At 37.6% G+C, this 18,041-nt stretch overlaps 1 protein-coding gene across 4 annotated transcripts in view; it reads left to right on the forward strand.

Moving 5' to 3' along the window:
- Positions 1-18,041, forward strand: part of LOC143983296 (cohesin subunit SA-2-like) — a 155,058-nt gene that overhangs the window by 120,214 nt on the left and 16,803 nt on the right. For all 4 annotated transcript variants that reach the window (XM_077482810.1, XM_077482811.1, XM_077482812.1 and 1 more), the window contains 5 exons: positions 1,663-1,805; positions 2,120-2,221; positions 8,546-8,691; positions 11,897-12,022; positions 17,601-17,791. In XM_077482810.1, coding sequence (XP_077338936.1) covers positions 1,663-1,805; positions 2,120-2,221; positions 8,546-8,691; positions 11,897-12,022; positions 17,601-17,791 — 708 coding nt within the window. The remainder of the gene's footprint in view (positions 1-1,662; positions 1,806-2,119; positions 2,222-8,545; positions 8,692-11,896; positions 12,023-17,600; positions 17,792-18,041) is intronic.

Raw genomic sequence — 18,041 nt, forward strand, 5'->3', positions numbered from 1 at the left:
CTTTATGTCCACTAATAATGACTTTAGTTTATTTTTAGCAAAAATATCATTTCATTCTTTCCAAGGTGGGGTGGGGGGGGGGGGGGGTCTCTGTCAGGTAGACTGTATGAGGCCCCGTGATTTCTAAAAGCAACCCTGCTGCCAATCACTATGAAATGTATGTAAATATTAAAATTGTGATCTTCTGCATATAGATTTGAGTGTTTTTAATCTGTCTTTAATGAAGTAACCTTAGAGTACAAAGATAGGTTATTATGGGCTAATTCTGAAATGGCACATATGCTCCTTTGGTTAGGGAGGTTCTTAATTACTGTGGATTATCTGTGAACTCTTATTGGTTCATTTTCTGCTGTATTTGAATAGAATTACCCTTTTATATATTTCCTTGTCAAAGATTGACTATTTTTGAACTTCTCAATTCCCTATCTAGTTAAAGTAGAATTCCAAGAAAAACAGAAATGAAAGGCGTGCACACCTAGTGCATTACAAGAGATAATTTAATAATAAGAATTTTTTTTATAAAAGTGGGTACTCACAAAATGCAACTGACAAAAGGCCATAAACACAGTGTATGGACATGCACAGAACACGGGGAACAGCTAACGTGTTTCGGGGGTGCACCCCTTTCCTCAGAGCTAGCCTCTTCATGGCCTTTTGTCAGTTGCATTTTGTGAGTACTCACTTTTATACAAAAATTTCTTCTTATTATCTCTGGTAATGCACTGGGTGTGCACGCCTTCCATTTCTGTTTTTCTTGTAGTTCCTTTCGGCTTACCCCATCTGAGGAAGGCAGCATCCACCTAGTTTTGGGATACCATTATATACCTTTCACACCACTGTTTTATCTGACATTGGTTACTCCACAGTCCACACCCTGGAAGACCTATTTACCCTGGAAGTGACAGGGTTTGACTAGAATTCTACTTTAAAAAAAACACAATCTACTCTTAAAAACACTCCTTCCCCCTTCCTAAAAATTATTATGACCAAGCTGTGTAATTAAAGATCTGTATAATTACTATTTTCAGGCCACTCCGGTCTGGTCACATGACCGGCTCCCCTCTGTCAGCTGGCTGCAGAGGAGAGAGCGGCTGCAACAGATGGGCCTAGTAAGCCTATTGGTGAAAATAGGTAAGTATACATAACTTTTCTTATACAGGTTAGTCAAAATAGGTGTTAGAAGAGGGGGAAAGGAGCATTTTTAGGAATCATTCGAGTTTGAACACACTTTTACTTTGGATTTACTTTTATTTTGGATTTAGATTAAAAACTAAAACATACTATAGCTGGGATCTAGTCCAGACCGTACATGTTTATTAACTGTCCCGGTTGTCTCCTTCTACTTTTTATGCTGTTTTTCTCATTCTTCGAACCACAGAATCTAGTAGGCAGGACCAAATGTATACATAGACTGGTAACTGAAGCTTTGAAGCCTCACTAACCAGTCTCCTGTATGTTTAGTTTTTTAAGAATATCACTGGAGATAAAAAGGTCATTACTGAATCATGTTCCAGCAGCAGTACTTACCAGGGGCCCAGGATTAATTAAAAATACAGAATGTTTAAGTGTACTGTATACTAGAGTGCTTGTGTGTGATTTCTTTTTAAATGATGAATAGATACTGTGTAAGAGGTAATTATCATATATTATTTTATTATGCAGCAATGTCTGCAGATAAAGATGAGGACTCAACCCTGGTCATTCTACATAGGAGGAGGATGCTGCTGGCTGTTTATTGCAAAATGATAACCTCCAGTGTAGTAGAGATGTCAGCTGTAGCAGAGATTTACAAGCATTATATGAAGGTAAATTACACTCTTAGTATGCAGTCTTGCACTTCGGGGTTTTCTTTCTTGGGCATATGGATGAACATTTACTAGAATGCATATATTTTTCTGCAGACCAAACACAAACAGTTTTATTGCAGATATCTTTAATATTTCATGAAATTATTTCCATTTTTGAATTGCATTACTATTATTATATTATTGGTTTATTATTATTAGTATTATGATTTTCAACCTATTAAATTATAAAACCATTTTAAGAAGTATATAACTTATGCGTCTGGAGCTGTGTAACTGTTACAATCTAGGATTTTCTTTATTAACTACTGTAGACCTACAATGACTTTGGTGATATAATTAAGGAAACCTTGAGTCGAACAAGACAGATCAACAGAATAGAGAGTGCAAAAACATTGGTCCTTTGTTTGAAAAAGGTGAGAAGATTATACATTTATGTGCAGAAATTGTAATACTTTTTACTGATGTCATTACCCAGGACAGACCATTGTGAAATTCCCCCTAACACTTGTAAGGACACATGAAATCTGCTGTAAGTATGAAATAAACAAAGGTAGCAACAGCAATGAGCTAAAGATGCAGAGGGAATTTAAGTTGTTCATAGACATGCTGACATTCTCTGTAGAACATATAGGAATAAATACTATCTGCCTTTCCCAAATATGTCCCTAGGTTGCCAGGGCCAAGTCCTTGCTTCTCAAGGGCCTATTGAGTCTCACATTAATTCATTTCTATCCTCAACTGATAATTACAATATATCCTGTGTGGTGTGCACACGCCTTGGGCTAAGTGCAGCCATTCTGTTTTAAAGTGGATGTAAACCCTCACATATACCCAGTGAAGTGAACTGCCTGATGATACACAGAGATGAAACAAATCCTCCTACATAAGTTTTACATGTATATCTGCTGTCTTCAGCTTTATATATTCTTTAGAAAGTGCACATTGTGAGTGGGAGTGGATTCTTGGCATACAGCCAAGACAGTTGATTGGAGGAAAGGCACACATCCCCACTCCACATAGGCAGAGACTTGCTGTGCAAGGTAAGCTCTCTGCTAATCTATTTATAGCAACCTCCCTTCACACAAAATTCAGCCTGGTTTTATCTTGGTTGATGAAGAACTTGTCAGAAGTTATCATGCTAATAACAGAGCAACGAAATAGCAGAAACACGCATGACTAAGGGCTTTGGAGAGAGATAAGAAAATACTACAAATATGTGTACTTGGGTCAAATTTCATAAATCAGGTTTCCATCCACTTTAATGTCGCTTATGGTTATGATCCATGACAAAAATATAAAAATGGGGTTGTTGTCCACAACAATGGTTGAGCATTGGCCTTTAGTTTGTAACCTGCTCTAAAATTAGTACAGGAATCATACAAAAGCAATCTCTTAAAACTATTTGCCCATATAAAAATTTAACCTTTTATTCATCAGTTCACACAGTAAACAAAAAAATAAATAATAAACATTGAAAGTGTAGAATCCTCCAAAAGCATTAAAATACATTGATAATAATATAGAAAATTACAATGTATTCATGGCTGGATATAAGCCCAGGCCTTTAAAGGAGGAGTCCAGCCTGAGCTTTTTAGGCTGGGCTTCTCCTAAGGGTAACAGGAGTGCAATTAGTTTTGCACTCCTGTGACCTGTTTTCAGCAACGAGCTGTCTGAAGTCTGCCCTCCGCTGACGTCACTGCAATCAATCGAGGCAGCATGTCATCCCGACATAGCCAGCATACTGACAGCCAGCATCTTTCCTCTCGGGGAGGAGTGAGAACTGAGCCATTGGCGGTATTTGGTGGCTCAGTTATCATTGCAGAGATGCTGGGGAAAAGCTGCAGCATTGGCCTGATGCTGCATCCACCTAGATAAGTATGAATCTAAAAAAACAAAAAACAAACCAATACTTCTCTTTTAAATTTCATAAATAATCCCAAGTACATATACATTTTCTTCAGTACATAAACTATGCTAAAGTACAAAGGAGAAATTCCTAGGACTGCACCTATATATAATTACTGTGCAGTGCCTTGAAAAAGTATTCATACCCCTTGAAATGTTCCACATTTTGTCATGTTACAACCAAAAACATAAATGTATTGTATTGGGATTTTATGTGATAGACCAACACAAAGTTGCACATAATTGTGAAGTGGAAGGAAAATTATAAATGGTTTTCAATTTTTTTTTTGCAAATAAATATGTGAAAAGTGTGGTGTGCATTTGTATTCAGCCCCCTTTTACTCTGATACCCCTAACTAAAATCTAGTGGAACCAATTGCCTTCAGAAGCCATCTAATTAGTAAGTAGAGTCCACCTGTGTGTAATTTAATCCATAAATACAGTTTTTCTGTGAAGCCCTCAGAGGTTTGTTAGAGAACCTTAGTGAAACAATGGCATCTTGAAGGCCAAGAAAACACCAGACAGGTCAGGAATAAAGTTGTGGAGAAGTTTAAAGCAGGGTTAGGTTATAAAAAAAAATATCTCAAGCTTTGAACATCTCACGGAGCACTGTTAAATCCATCACTCAAATATGGAAAACGGGAAAGATGGCACAACTGCAAACCTACCAAGACATGGTCGTCCACGGAAACGAACAGGCTGGGCAAGGAGAGCATTAATCAGAGAAGCAGCAAAGCCAAAAATTTTACTTTTTGGCTTAAAAGCAAAATGCTATGTGTGGTGGAAAACTAACACTGTACATCACCCTGAACATACCGTCCCCACTGTGAAACATGGTAGTGACAGCATCATGCTGTGGGGATGATTTTCTTCAGCAGGGACAGGGAAGCTGGTCCGAATTGATGGGAAGATGGATGGAGCCAAATACAGGGCAATCTTAGAAGAAAACCTGTTAGAGTCTGCAAAAGACTTGAGACTGGGTCGAGGGTTCACCTTCCAGCAGGACAACAACCCTAAACATACAGGCAGAGTTACAATCGAATGGTTTAGATCAAAGCATATCCATGTGTTAGAATGGCCCAGTCAAAGTCCAGACCTAAAGCCAATTGAGAATCTGTGGCAACACTTGGAAATTGCTGTTCTCAGACTCTCTCCATCAAATCTGACAGAGCTTGAGCTATTTTGCAAAGAAGAATGGGCAAAAATATCACTCTCTATATGTGCAAAGCTGGTAGAGACATCTCCAAAAAGACTTGCAGCTGTAATTGCAGAGAAAAGTGGTTCTACAACGTATTGACTAAGGGGGCTGAATACAAATGCACGCCACACCTTTCAGATATTTATTTGTAAAAACATGTTGAAAACCATTTATCATTTTCTTTCCACTTCACAATTATGTGCCACTTTGTGTTGGTCTATCACATAAAATCCCCAAAAATACATTTACGTTTTTGGTTCTAACATGACAAAATGTGGAAAATTTCAAGGGGTATGAATACTTTTTCAAGGCACTGTATGTCACATAAAATACAAGACTCTCAGGGCTAATATAACAGTAATACGGTGATCAGAAACATATAGGGTAAAGTGCTAAATGTTAGTGTCGTGAAAAACTGAGTGAGGTCAACAGAAATCAAGTATAAAAAGGGATAATCCTAATGCGGTAATAAACCCAAAAGAAAACATTTATTATATTGCAGATTACCAATTCTTTGATGTGATGGCTGCATTAGTTTCCTTTTTTAGGTTTTATTTCCTATAGTAGAGGCTTTTCCCCTTTTTCCTTGACTTCGCCTCTCGCTCTTCTCCCTTCTTTTTTTACTCCTATTCTCTTTGCCTTCTCCTCGCACAGTTCTTTCCTAGGTGACCGTCTGGATCTAACCTGTTCACACATGTGATGTGTTATGTAGTACTGAGATCCTCTATTCTGACTTGATCTCTATTACACTGATCCAGGGTGCTCTCCAGATATAACATCACATCCTTATTCTTTGTCCTTTTATCCTTTTGTGTTTATTGAAACGTATATTGATAATAATGTTGCTCACTGTACCCCACTTGATCTTGTTCTGTATACACAGCATGGATTGTTTGCTCTGTAAAATTAATTAACCAGTTACTGTAGTTTTACAAATGTATACGTGATCTCGCACTTCTGCAGGGGCACACATTGATTCTGCTATGATTATATACAGCAGAAGCCAATCTGCGAGTGCCAGGCACTCGATGTCCGATGACACCCGCTGATTGTTGGGGAGAGACTCCGAACGGAGCTCTGCCTATGTAAACAAGGCAGAGTTCTGTTCTGATAGGGGGAGGGGATGGATTCTTTGTTTCTACAAAGCTGCCACTTAAATCCATCTCTTCCCCTAGTAAAAGCAGCACATACAGTACAGAAACACTGGCTAGGCACACAGTTAACCTTTTGATCACCTAAATGTTTAACCCCTTCCCAGCCAGTGCCATTAGTACTGTGACAGATTATATTTTTAGCACTGGTCACTATATCGCAGTCTCGCTATAAGTTGCTGATCGCTGCCATTACTAGTATATTAAAAAAAATCCAGTATATATCCCATAGATTGTAGATGCTATAACATTTGCGTAAACCAGTTAATATCCGCTTATTGGTATTTGTTTTTACCAAAAATATGTAGCAAAATACATATTGGCCTACGTTTTATGAAGAAAATCATTTTTTTATTAGATATGTTTTATAGCAGAAAGTAAAAATGCTTTTTTTCAAAATTGTGTGTCTTTTTTTAAAGTGCCAAAAATAAAAAAAATGCAGAGGTGCTCAAATACCACAAAAGGAAAACTCTATTTGTGGGAGCTCTAATTTTATTAGGGAACAGTGTTGCATGACCACACAATTGTCAGTTAAAGTAACGCAGTGCCGTATCGCTAAAAGTGGTCTGGTCATGAAGGGGGGTAAAACTTCCGGAGGTCAAGTGGTTAAAAACATTGAACTCAAAAACAGGGAAAAAAAACTAAAAAAAGATAAACGTTATCTAATGATTGATAAGCTGCAATATATTACATTTTTGGTTTTGGGTTTAATACCGCATTAATTAAAACCAGAAAAGGGATAATATAAGAAGGTAAATGAAGTGTAAGGAAATTAAAAACAAGGGAAGTGCCAGAAAAAAGCTGAAAACTGCAGATCACCCTCGCTTAAAAATCCAGGTTCAGTAAAGTCATGGTGGCTACGGGAGGGGATGAAGGAAGGCAAAAATTGCTGGGTACGTTGCATGACCAAACATCTGCCTTTTTTGATATCCAAACAATAAATAAATAAATTGTACTTAAAATAAGTACAGAAAACAGGTTAGTAACTGCCCAACACTACCACTATTTCTTTGTTTCAATTTTTTTGCATGAAGTTCATTGACCAGTAGCTTCCAGGTTTGGGAACATCATAGATAGGACAAATTATGTATCCGAAATGGGGAAAAGTAACCTGCATGTTTTGCCTTAACAATAAGGTTACATAAGTTAGCTAATAGTAGTTAGTCTTGTTGGAAGGGGCCCTGCGTGTCCCTGAAACATATGTTTATCATGTGACCACGGAAATAAAGCTTTGGACCCTTTTCAAGGAATCCTTGGTGTGCTGATGACATTTCTTCACTTATGAAATGGGGAAAAGTAACCTGCATGTTTTGCCTAACCGGTAAGGTTACATAAGTTAGCTAGCAGTAGTTAGTTGCATTCAACTGAATTTGTTCCAAATGTTTCTAACTACTACTAGTTATGCTATGACCTGGATAAATGAGTTACTTCATTATATAAATGATTTCACTACTACAGCTTATGAAAACGTAGGTTTCATCTTAGTAGCTGTAGGCCAGGTTCTTTTTCTTGAAGCTTGCATTTAAGAAACCAGCTGTTTATTTGCTCATGATTTACAGTATGCATTACTTTTCAAATTTCAAGAAAATAAAAGAAGCTTAAACTGGCAATTCTTAGAAAAGGAGGAATATTATTTTGTTTATTGACACAATATATACTCCCTGATTCTGTAGACGACATAATAGTGGAATAAAAAATATTTTCAGCAGAGGTTCACTTTGTATTACTAGATGTTTGAAAACAACCACTGGTAAAAATATCATTTATTAAAATAATATATTACAGAACACAAATAGTACAATAATATTGTGTTAGTCTTATTTAGTAAGGCAAGGAACAAGTGTGGTACCCCTCTGCAACCAATTATAATTCATATTCCAGTCTTTTGACTTCAATAATTGTATTCTTATTGGCTGCTATAGGTTCCAGCACATTGGCCTTCAAGTTTTGCTTTTATACACTGCCTTGCTGAATAATCTGGTACTAGTGCAATTAGTCAAAATATGTCAGCAGAGTGTGAGGGTGAATGCCATTTACATTATGTACCATGTAAGGCAATAGATAATGATTTCTCTGAATCAGTGTCAGCTGTATGTCATATATGTAGAAATACAATGTACTTAGTAAGATTATCAGTTATCAGATTTGGCAGGCAGCTTCTATTTTGCGGCTTTTAATTGAAAGCACTGGAAGATAGAACCGTGTGTGATTTGTGACAGGATTGCATGTTTCCCGGCTGATCTAGAAACATAATTGAAAGCATGACTTATCACGTCGTCAGGCTTGTTATTAGAGGGATACAAATGCTTGCCATTTCATTCAGTTGCATTGTAAATAGCCCCCCTTGACACCAGGGAGGAAGGTCATTGAGAGACAGCTGAAAATGAATGCAAATTAACAAAACTGAATGTCCTTGTTCCTTAAAAAGACATGACCCGTCACAGCTCTGCTTTCTTTTCTCCGGCATGGTGATGTGATTGCAGCTGTTTCTGGAGCACAGAGAAGCACATGACAGTGCCACCCCGTCCCCAACGTCATTCACTAACATAAAGGAGCTGGCTCGCCGCTTTTCTCTAACGTTTGGCATGGACCACGTGAAATGCAGAGAATCTATTGCTATGATGCACAAGTATGTGAAGTGGAGGTTTTCCCCTTACATTCACTATGCTATTTATACCATTACATAGCACTACAAGCAAAGCTTTATTAGGCTGAGCCCATTTAAAGTACATTGGCCCTCATGTATCAGTGTGTCTAAAGTTTATTAAACACTTTTTGATGCCCATAGCAACCAACCAGATTTTTCTCCTGTCCTCCCCCAAGCTGCATTTCAAACATGAAAGGGAGCAAGAAAAACAGCTCAGACACTTTATGCTGTTTTCTAGTTGACCAGAGACAAAAAAGAAAAAAAAAGAGTTAACTGGTACTAATGGTTAAAGTGTTATTTTCAATTACAGTGTAGCATTGGATATTGAATGTTGTATAAAACAGACAAAGTAATATTTTGCATATGATAGTTCAGACTAACTTTACCCAGCAGATCCCTTTTTTAGGACTAATTTAGATCTTTGCATTTCAGTTACAAGTGCACCACAGTTTGTAATCTATATTGAATGGCACCTCACCACACTGGATATTGCACAATGCACCACACCAGAACGCATATAACATGTTTTGGGGTGTGCTGCCTTAAAAATTAGTTGCCGCTATTTACTATGTAAAAGTGCACTGCCAGCCTGTTCAAAATTAATAGTCTACCTTAACGCAGTGCACTGTAATGCATGGTATCGTGAAGTAGTCCCTACTGTTTTGATAACTGTCATAGTTCTGCAGTTTAAAACAAAAAAATAGTACAATTTTAGAATAAGGTTGTGTAGCGACACATTAAAAAAAATAGTTCAAAAATAGTTGTTATAATGTTAAATTACAGACTAATTTCAAGCCATGTATGGGCACCCTGGTTGTACACAAGTTGGTCTATCGATTGACTTGTGTATAACCAGCCTGTCGGGTTTTTCCAGAATGATAAAGCCAGCCATACATTATACCATTTTCTTATTCAATTTCTTTTAGATTTACCTTCAACTATGTAATGCAAGGGCCTGCCTGATTGCATACAGATTGAGAGTGTTTAGGTTTGATGTCATATTATATGGTTTTGATAAATTTAAAGGAAAATTGTACAAGAAAATTGTATAATGTATGGCCAGCCTTAGTGCCACTGGCTATAGCCGGCAATGCTAATCATTGTGTTCTACCAACAGGGAAGGCCCTCTGTGCTTGCCGCCAGCAGATTACAATAGTGCTGCGGAAGAGATTTCCCCATCAACTAACTGCGTTGATGGGGGAATTTAGCAATTTTTTTCCTTCCACCAAAAAAATTGCATTATCTATGGCCTTATCTGACCTTACTTTTTCATAGAAATGCATAGAGTTGCCTTGAGGGCTCTTCCCTGATTTTCACACCTAAAGGTTGTGTAACGCCAGCCATAGACAGAGTGATGGGGGAATCCCTCCCACCGAGCCATTGTGATCTCACAGCGGGGGGGGGGGGGGGGGGTTACAGCTACTTGCAATAATTGCATGTAAAATCTGGCAGGCTGGTTGTACCCAAGTTGATCAACTTGGGTACATTCAGCCTGCTCATACATGGTTCCAATCTTGGCCGGTTCAATGGGAACTGTCTATGGCTGGCTTAAGCTTGCTAACAAAAGAGCTACAACTTTATCTTGTATGTAGCATAAAACAAGGTAGTAGATGACAGGCTCATCAATGGCATGCAATGCCAAGTTACTGCAAGCAAAGCCAACAGAATATCGGCATGCATTAAAAAGGGGATTCACTCCAGAGATAAAATAATAATTCTCCCGCTCTACAAGACTCTGGTCTGGCTGCATCTTGAGTATGCCGTCCAGTTCTGAGCACCAGTCCTCAGGAAGGATGTGCTGGAACTGGAGAGAGTCCAGAGACAGGGCAACAAAGCTAATAAAGAGACTGGAGGATCTCAGCTATGGGGAAAGATTACAAGCATTGAACTTATTCTCTCTGGAGAAGAGATGCTTGAGAGGGGATATGATATCAATGTACAAATACCGTACTGGTGACCCTAGCATAGGAAAAAAAATATTTAGTCAAAGGGAATTTTAAGACACACAACCATTCACTAAGGTTGGAGGAGAAACTGTTTAACCATAAACTGCATATAGGGTTCTTTACTGTCAGAGCGGTAAGGATGTGGAATTCTCTTCCACAAACAGTGGTATCAGCAGGGAGCGTTGATATTTTAAAAAACTATTAGGGCACTTTCACACTGAGGCCTGGGGGCATCAGCGGTAAAGTGACGCTAGTTTTAGCAGTGCTTCACAGTAGTTTTAGAGGCACTTTTTGGCTGCTATCGGGGTGCTTTTAACCCCCGCTAGCGACCAAATAAAGGGTTAAAAGTGGGTGTGTCAGGAGAGGTGCTTTGCAGGCGCTATTTTTAGCGCTATAGTGACTGTAAAGCGTCTCAGTGTGAAAGTAGCCTTAGATGGGCACCTCAATGACCACAACATACAGGGATATACAATGTAATACTGACATAAACACATACACACACACACACACACACACACACACACAGTTTGAACTGGATTAACTTTTTTAAACTATGTAAGGTATTTTTTTCTGAATTTGAATAGTAATCCCAGCTCTTCAGAAAACATACTTTTTATAGGAATACAATATGCATACATACATGGGTATGTTTAAAAAGACCCATAGCGAGCATTCCTTTTTTACCTGATCGGACTACTGTAAATTGAAAGCTGATTGGTTGCTATAGGTCATTGCACAGTTTGTTAATTTTATATTTGAAGGGGGGTATATCAGTCCACTTATGTAAGGAATTTTACATTTGATATGTGACAGCCATCTCATGATGCCAATACTAATGTTATCCATTATGTTTGGATAGCATAGGGAATGCTTAGAATATTTCAGACAGAAACATTTACATAAATGTTATCTCTTTATTTAAAAAATGGCTGGAGTTAGGCACTATATAGACACACACACACGTTTCACAAAAATTCCTTATTAAACCTCTTTGGTATTAATGGCATAAGTGTGTCGGTCTGTGTATTTCATTATAATATGAGACAATTTGGCATTAGAAACTAAACCTAAATATGTGCCATGCCATGCTTTGGTACAAATGTATTTCCCTAGTTAAGCATACTTTTGTTTTGCCCATACTAAAACTTCTATGTACTAATACTTCTATACCTTTGTGGATTCTTCCAGAACGGTGAAATGTATTAATCTTAACTTTCATCCTTATTTTCCTACTTTTTAAGGCAAGGAATTGAATTTGCTTTCAAAGAGCCAGCAAAAGAAGATGGCCTACCACCTCCTAACTTGCCATTCCTTGTCCTCATCAGTGAATTCTCCAATAAACTCCTTCGAGCTGACAAGAGACTGGTGTAAGCTGTCTTTTCTGCATACTGGAAATTATTGATAAAATAACATATGGGTTTCCATGGTCTTCACAAACTGAACTTTACTATACCTTTCTTTGCTCAATATGTATTCAAAGCCTCAGTACTGAATGTGATATGGCTCACATTTTTATTTATTTTTTTATATATATTGTGCATGGCTGAATAGCCGTCACAGGTACTTGCAGATATACAAATTTCGCAGCCTAAAGCAACACCCCACTGCTAGGGACACTTTTTTTTCACAGAACATTTTTCTAGCCTTAACCTGGCTTTTAATATTATACAAATATGAGATGTCTTTACTTTTACTGATGATGAAAAAATATATGTGGCTTAAACTATACAGGGAAAAGCTTCATCTTTGCATCTGGTGCCTTTACACCACAATCTTTGCATTCACTGTGCGTTTCTGCATGTGTGTTTACTTGCATTTTCAATGTGTTCACATGTGTTTGCTGTGCATTTTCAGTGTGTTTTTTAGAGTATTTTTTCATGTTGTTTCCATTTATATTTACTAAGTTACAATTTCACACGTTTGTGCACATTTATGTATGTTTGTGGTCTGTTTGCACACATTTACGTGCATTTCAGTTGCAAGAAAAATGCAGCATGTTCTACTTTTTTTAAATGGACATGGAAGCAGTGCAGTTGTATAAACTATTAAGAATGTGTTTAGCCAGCACCGTTACCCTATCTTTTGAAATAAATAACTTATAATTGTTAATTTATACCATCTAAATTTCTTTTGTAAAAACGTTGTGCTTTAAAGGTCCACCAATTAGGGGATCCTTTGTCTTTTTCTCATATAAACTATAAATTTTTCTTGCATATGCATTTGTACTGCGTTTATCCACTTCAATACTGGACACTTTTACCCGCTTCCTGCCCAGCCAATTTTCAGCCTTTAGCACTGTCGCACTTTGAATGACAAATGCGCGGTCATGCAAGACTGTACCCATGTGACATTTATATATATATATATATATATATATATATATATATATATATATATATATATATATATATATATATATATATATATATATTTTTTTTTTTTTACACAAATAGCTTTCATTTGGTGGTATTTAATCACCACTGGGTTTTTTTTTTTGCTAAATAAATGAAAAAAGACTAAAAATAAAAAAAAAAATGCATTTTTTGCAAATAAATAATCTTATAAATTTAGGCCAAAATGTATTCAGTCCACAAACTCTATGGTATATATACTGTAACTGAAAATTTATCAATCTCATGTCTGCCAATAGCAGGACAATACAAATTTCCCCCAAATTACCCCTTTTTGGAAAGTAGACAGTCCAAGGCATTTAGTAAAAGACATGACTAGTTTTTTAAAGGTGTCATTTTTTTTGCCACAATTTTGTGGAAAATCAAGAAATTTAAAAAAAAAATGTTTTTTTCACAATTTTTTTTTTTTTTTGTTACCTTCACCAGTGCATTACAGCGTTATTATATAACTGGTGTGGTCAGAGACACTGACTGATGACAGTATGTAAAAAATGAAAAAAAAAAAGTGAATATATATTCTTTCAATTTTTTTTTTTAATATATATAATTTTTTTTTTCTTTTGTTTACATTTTTGTTTACATTCAGTGACCAGAGAAATACTCTGGGGAGGTAATCAGGATATATATTTTTTTACACAATGTGATTTCTTATAACTGTGAATTTTACAGTTATAAGCACCACTTTTTTGCTGAATGAAAACTATTAAAGGGGTTGTAAAGGTAAATGTTTTTTCACCTTAATGCATTCTATGCATTAAGGTGAAAAAACATCTGACAGTGCCTGCACCCCCAGTCCCCCCCGTTTTACTTACCTCACCCCTCGAAAATCCCGTGCTCGCCCCCGCCGTCCTTTCCACCGTTCAGCCTGGCCGCTGATTGGCTAGAGTGGATGGATGGAAAGCAGCGCAGTCATTGCCTCACGCTGCTGTCAATCACATCCACTGACGCGGGGGGGGCGGGGCTGTGTGATACAGCCAGCGGCTATAGCCGCCGGCTGTATCACGGAGCGTCCCCGCAGGTGCTTCTCACCATGCGAGGGAGCTCGCATGAACGTGAGAAGCACCTGCGGGAGGAAGCCGAGACAGCCGCCGAGGTATCCCAGAAGAGCAGGTTCAAGGCCACTCTGTGCAAAATGAGCTGCACAGTGGAGGTAAGTATAACATGTTTGTTATTTAAAAATAAAAATAAAAAAATTCACTTTACAATCCCTTTAATTTAGTTATTACTATTGTGATTTGCTGTGTTAGTTAATCACATGGTACAGATGTGCTGTGATTGGCCCTGCCTGTACCATTTAATCACTGTGACCAATCACAGAGCTAATCACAATAGTACACAATGAAAGGCATGAATCAAAGCCTTTCATTGTGTACAATTGTCATGTGATCTGCTGTGATTGACCACGGTGATCACATGGTACCGGCAGTGGGCCGGTACAGTGATTTGTCATAGGCTGTGTCTGATGAACACAGCAGGTAACAACAGATCATGCCAGAGCGTGGCCTGATTCTGCGAGGACATCATATGAAGTCTTCCCAGAATAACAGGGCTCCTGCCCGGCTGTCATTTTACAATAGGCCGGGTGGGTGGGGATAAAAACGTACCTGACTACATCTGGTGTAAATGAGCCCCAATAGTTGATCTGGTAATGTCACTGTGGTCAAGGGATGATAACTGTACTCAATCAATCATATTACAGTATGATTCTAGTCATTGATGATCAATAATCATGTTTCTAGTCATTGTATCCAATCATATTCCAACCATCGAGTTTGTAGACATTTAGGGGGTGATTTACTAAAGGAAAATAGGCTGTTCACTTTGACAGGAAATAAACCCTAGAGCTTAGCGAATGTAGTGAAATTGCACTTTGCAAAAAAGGAAATAACATTTTGCTTGCACATGATTGGATAATGGAAGTCAGCAAAGCTTTACCTCATTCACTAAGCTTGGGGGTAAAATTCCCTTGCAAAGTGAATAGTCAGTTTGCCCTAAATAACTCCCAGTCTCTTTGCGTTCAGGTCAGATAGTGAAAATGTAAATTTTTGGTTTTGCATCATCTCTTTTTGTAAATCAGTACAAGGATCAGTGATGCTGTTCACATTGACGTGCAGAAAGTCGACCAGTCATGATGCAGAGAGTCTGGCTGCACACACTTGGTGAACAGATATATGGAACTGAGTCTTGACAAAGTGTTGGCAAGCATGAAACAGCTGTTTACTTCCCACACCTCCCATGTCTCTCAGCCTTGGTATTTATCTGTAGCAAACTTTGTTTTCAAGTTTATTTCAAGTATGCTTGTACACTCTCTATTTTATGCTTCGTAAGAATCCTATAGGTTTGAATGTAATTTATGGATAATAACAGGAATTAATGGTAATATTTTTTTTCTTAAAATACCAGGTTTTTGTATCATCAAGAAAAAAATATTGTACAAAGAACCAAATTTTGCTGCACGTGTCTTATGTTAGATACCGTTTTCCTAGAAATATTTGTTTGCATGAATGTAATTAAAGTATAAAGGCAAAACTTTTTTTTTCGTTTTGGTCAGAGTGGAGATGGATTAAAACACCAGTCATGTTTTTATTGCTGTCTGTGTCCGTATTATGGAGATTCACCCTCTATTTGTTATGTTTACTTTTATCACTGAATGTGAAAGTAAAACCCAAATTATGGATTGTCCCCACAAAAGTAATAGAGGGGAATGTTCCAATGGGGACACTAGTTCATTTGACCCCAGTGACAACAAGGAATTCCCTCACTTTGGAGTGATTTCCTCTCATCTCCCCAATAGGACACAGGTTGAAAAAAAAAAAACTGACCAGTGTTATAACCCTCCCTAAAGCTGGCCATACACCATACAATTTTCTTATTCAATTTCCTTTAGATTTACCTTCAACTATGTAGTGCCAGGGGCTGCTTGACTACGTACAAATGGAAAGGGTTTAGGTTTGACCTCATATTATGTGGTTTTGGTAAATCTGAAGGAAAGTTGAACAAGAAAATGTTATAGTGTATGGTCAGCCTTACTCTATCCAAAACGAAAAAAAAAAAAAAAGTTTTGCCTGTAGTTCTACTTTAGGTACATAAAATACATACAGATACACAAATAAGCCTAAGGCATGCCATACACAAATCGGATCTCAGTTGGTTCCTGCTGAACCGGCCGAGATTCGAACCGTGTATGAGCAGCCTGAATGTACCAAGTTGATCGATTGATCAACTTGGGTACAACCAGCCTGTTGGATTTTACTTGCGATTATCGCTAGCGGCCGCTATAACCATTAGCAATAATTACTGTATTCTCCCAGCAGGGGAAGCCGTCCCCGCCGGGAGAATACAATGGCTTGGCAGGTGGGGTTCCTGCATCAGCACCATCTGCAGCCTGTGGTTGCAGGAAAGAAATTTGCACCATGCATGGCCGGCTTAAAAGGTTTGAAAATAGGTTTCATAGATGGTTTCCTAAACACATCCCGACAACACTATTGCTGGAGTCTTTAGGTACTTGATATATTAAGAACAGTTTTCCATTGTACTGTATTTAATTCACTATTGTCTCCGGACTGAAATGAGAGGCAGTTGCCAGAAGGCTAACATATGCAGGTTAGCCTGGCATTGATGGTTAAAAAAAATCCAAGTCTCTACTATTGTTTTTTAGTCCCACAGGTTCCACTATTTCATATGCATTCTAATGAAAAATACAGAAATGTCACTGGTGTTCTGTAGGTTTTCAGCGCCTCATCTACTGATAGTAGAAATGTCAATCCAGACTACAATTCCTCTTAAGAAATAAGGACATTTCACGGCTCTATTAAGTCCAACTAGGTGTTATACATCAAAATACTGACACAGGAATTATACTAGCTGTTTAGCTGGGTTTTGATGATGCTGTAATTTTTTCATAGTACATTTAGAGTGACTAATGCTTCACTTTCCCTGGATAGGAACATATATGCATGACTCATCTGTGTCATTTTGTAATAATACTTGTATTACTATAGAATATCTTCTCCCTGTGGAAGACATCTGCACAGATTCAATCCGACATCCTGTGTGCTGCTGATTGCCATTACCACATTTATACATTAACGTGTACTTTGTGCTATGCATCGATGGGGATAGGTGAAATTCTTTACATTTTAAGTGTGGACATCTAGTTATACATTAACTAGGGGAAGTGGAGAATTATTTTTTATTTAACTGTACCGTCCCCCTTATTTTACTGCTGAGATAGTAATGTACCTTTGCCTACCCTTTAACATGCTAATTTATCTCCTTGCGTAGAACTGAAGGACACTGAATAGGAAGGAATAGGTGTTGGAAGGGGTCAAATATGAGAAAGCCCCACTGTATAGTTTTTATGTTTTCCTATTTACACAGCATACGGAAATGAAATTTAAATCACTGGGGTTGATTTACTAAAGGCAAATAGACTGTGCACTTTGCAAGAGCAGTTGCTCCACTTTATTGGCAGACATGTACTGTACATTTTTGGCATTATATTTTGTGCTCACACAAGCTTTCTCCTTGACAGGTATGGGTATCTACAGAGGTTTGCCAATGGGCAAATGCTGCATAAAGGATCTGAATGGAATCCACTGGTTTTGTACAGTAATTCTCTGTTAGATAACCATGATGAAGAAAGTTCTCTAACAGGCAGTGCCTTTTCTAGAGACCATTTGATTCTGGGCACATCCCAACAGTTAAAAAGAAAATCAACTTATGGTATGATTATATTTCATATATTGTCTTATTTCAGTTATATTTTAAATGTAACTGTCATCAGCACACCAGCACTCTTACTACATGTCCATTGAGACAGCAAATTTCTACTCTTGCCAGAGACTTTCCTTCAGGAGTTTCCTAAATAGGATGCAGTAAACATTGTTTCTATGTAATTTAAGCCCTGATGATGGGATGTTTTTTGCCCTGAAAACATGGCTAGATTTTTTTTTATTGCTATCAAAGTATCATG

The sequence above is a fragment of the Lithobates pipiens genome, unplaced genomic scaffold (assembly GCF_037356315.1).
Source record: "Lithobates pipiens isolate NorthernLeopardFrog02 unplaced genomic scaffold, aLitPip1_a1.2 Scaffold_16, whole genome shotgun sequence".
In the NCBI taxonomy this organism is placed as follows: Eukaryota; Metazoa; Chordata; class Amphibia; order Anura; family Ranidae; genus Lithobates; species Lithobates pipiens.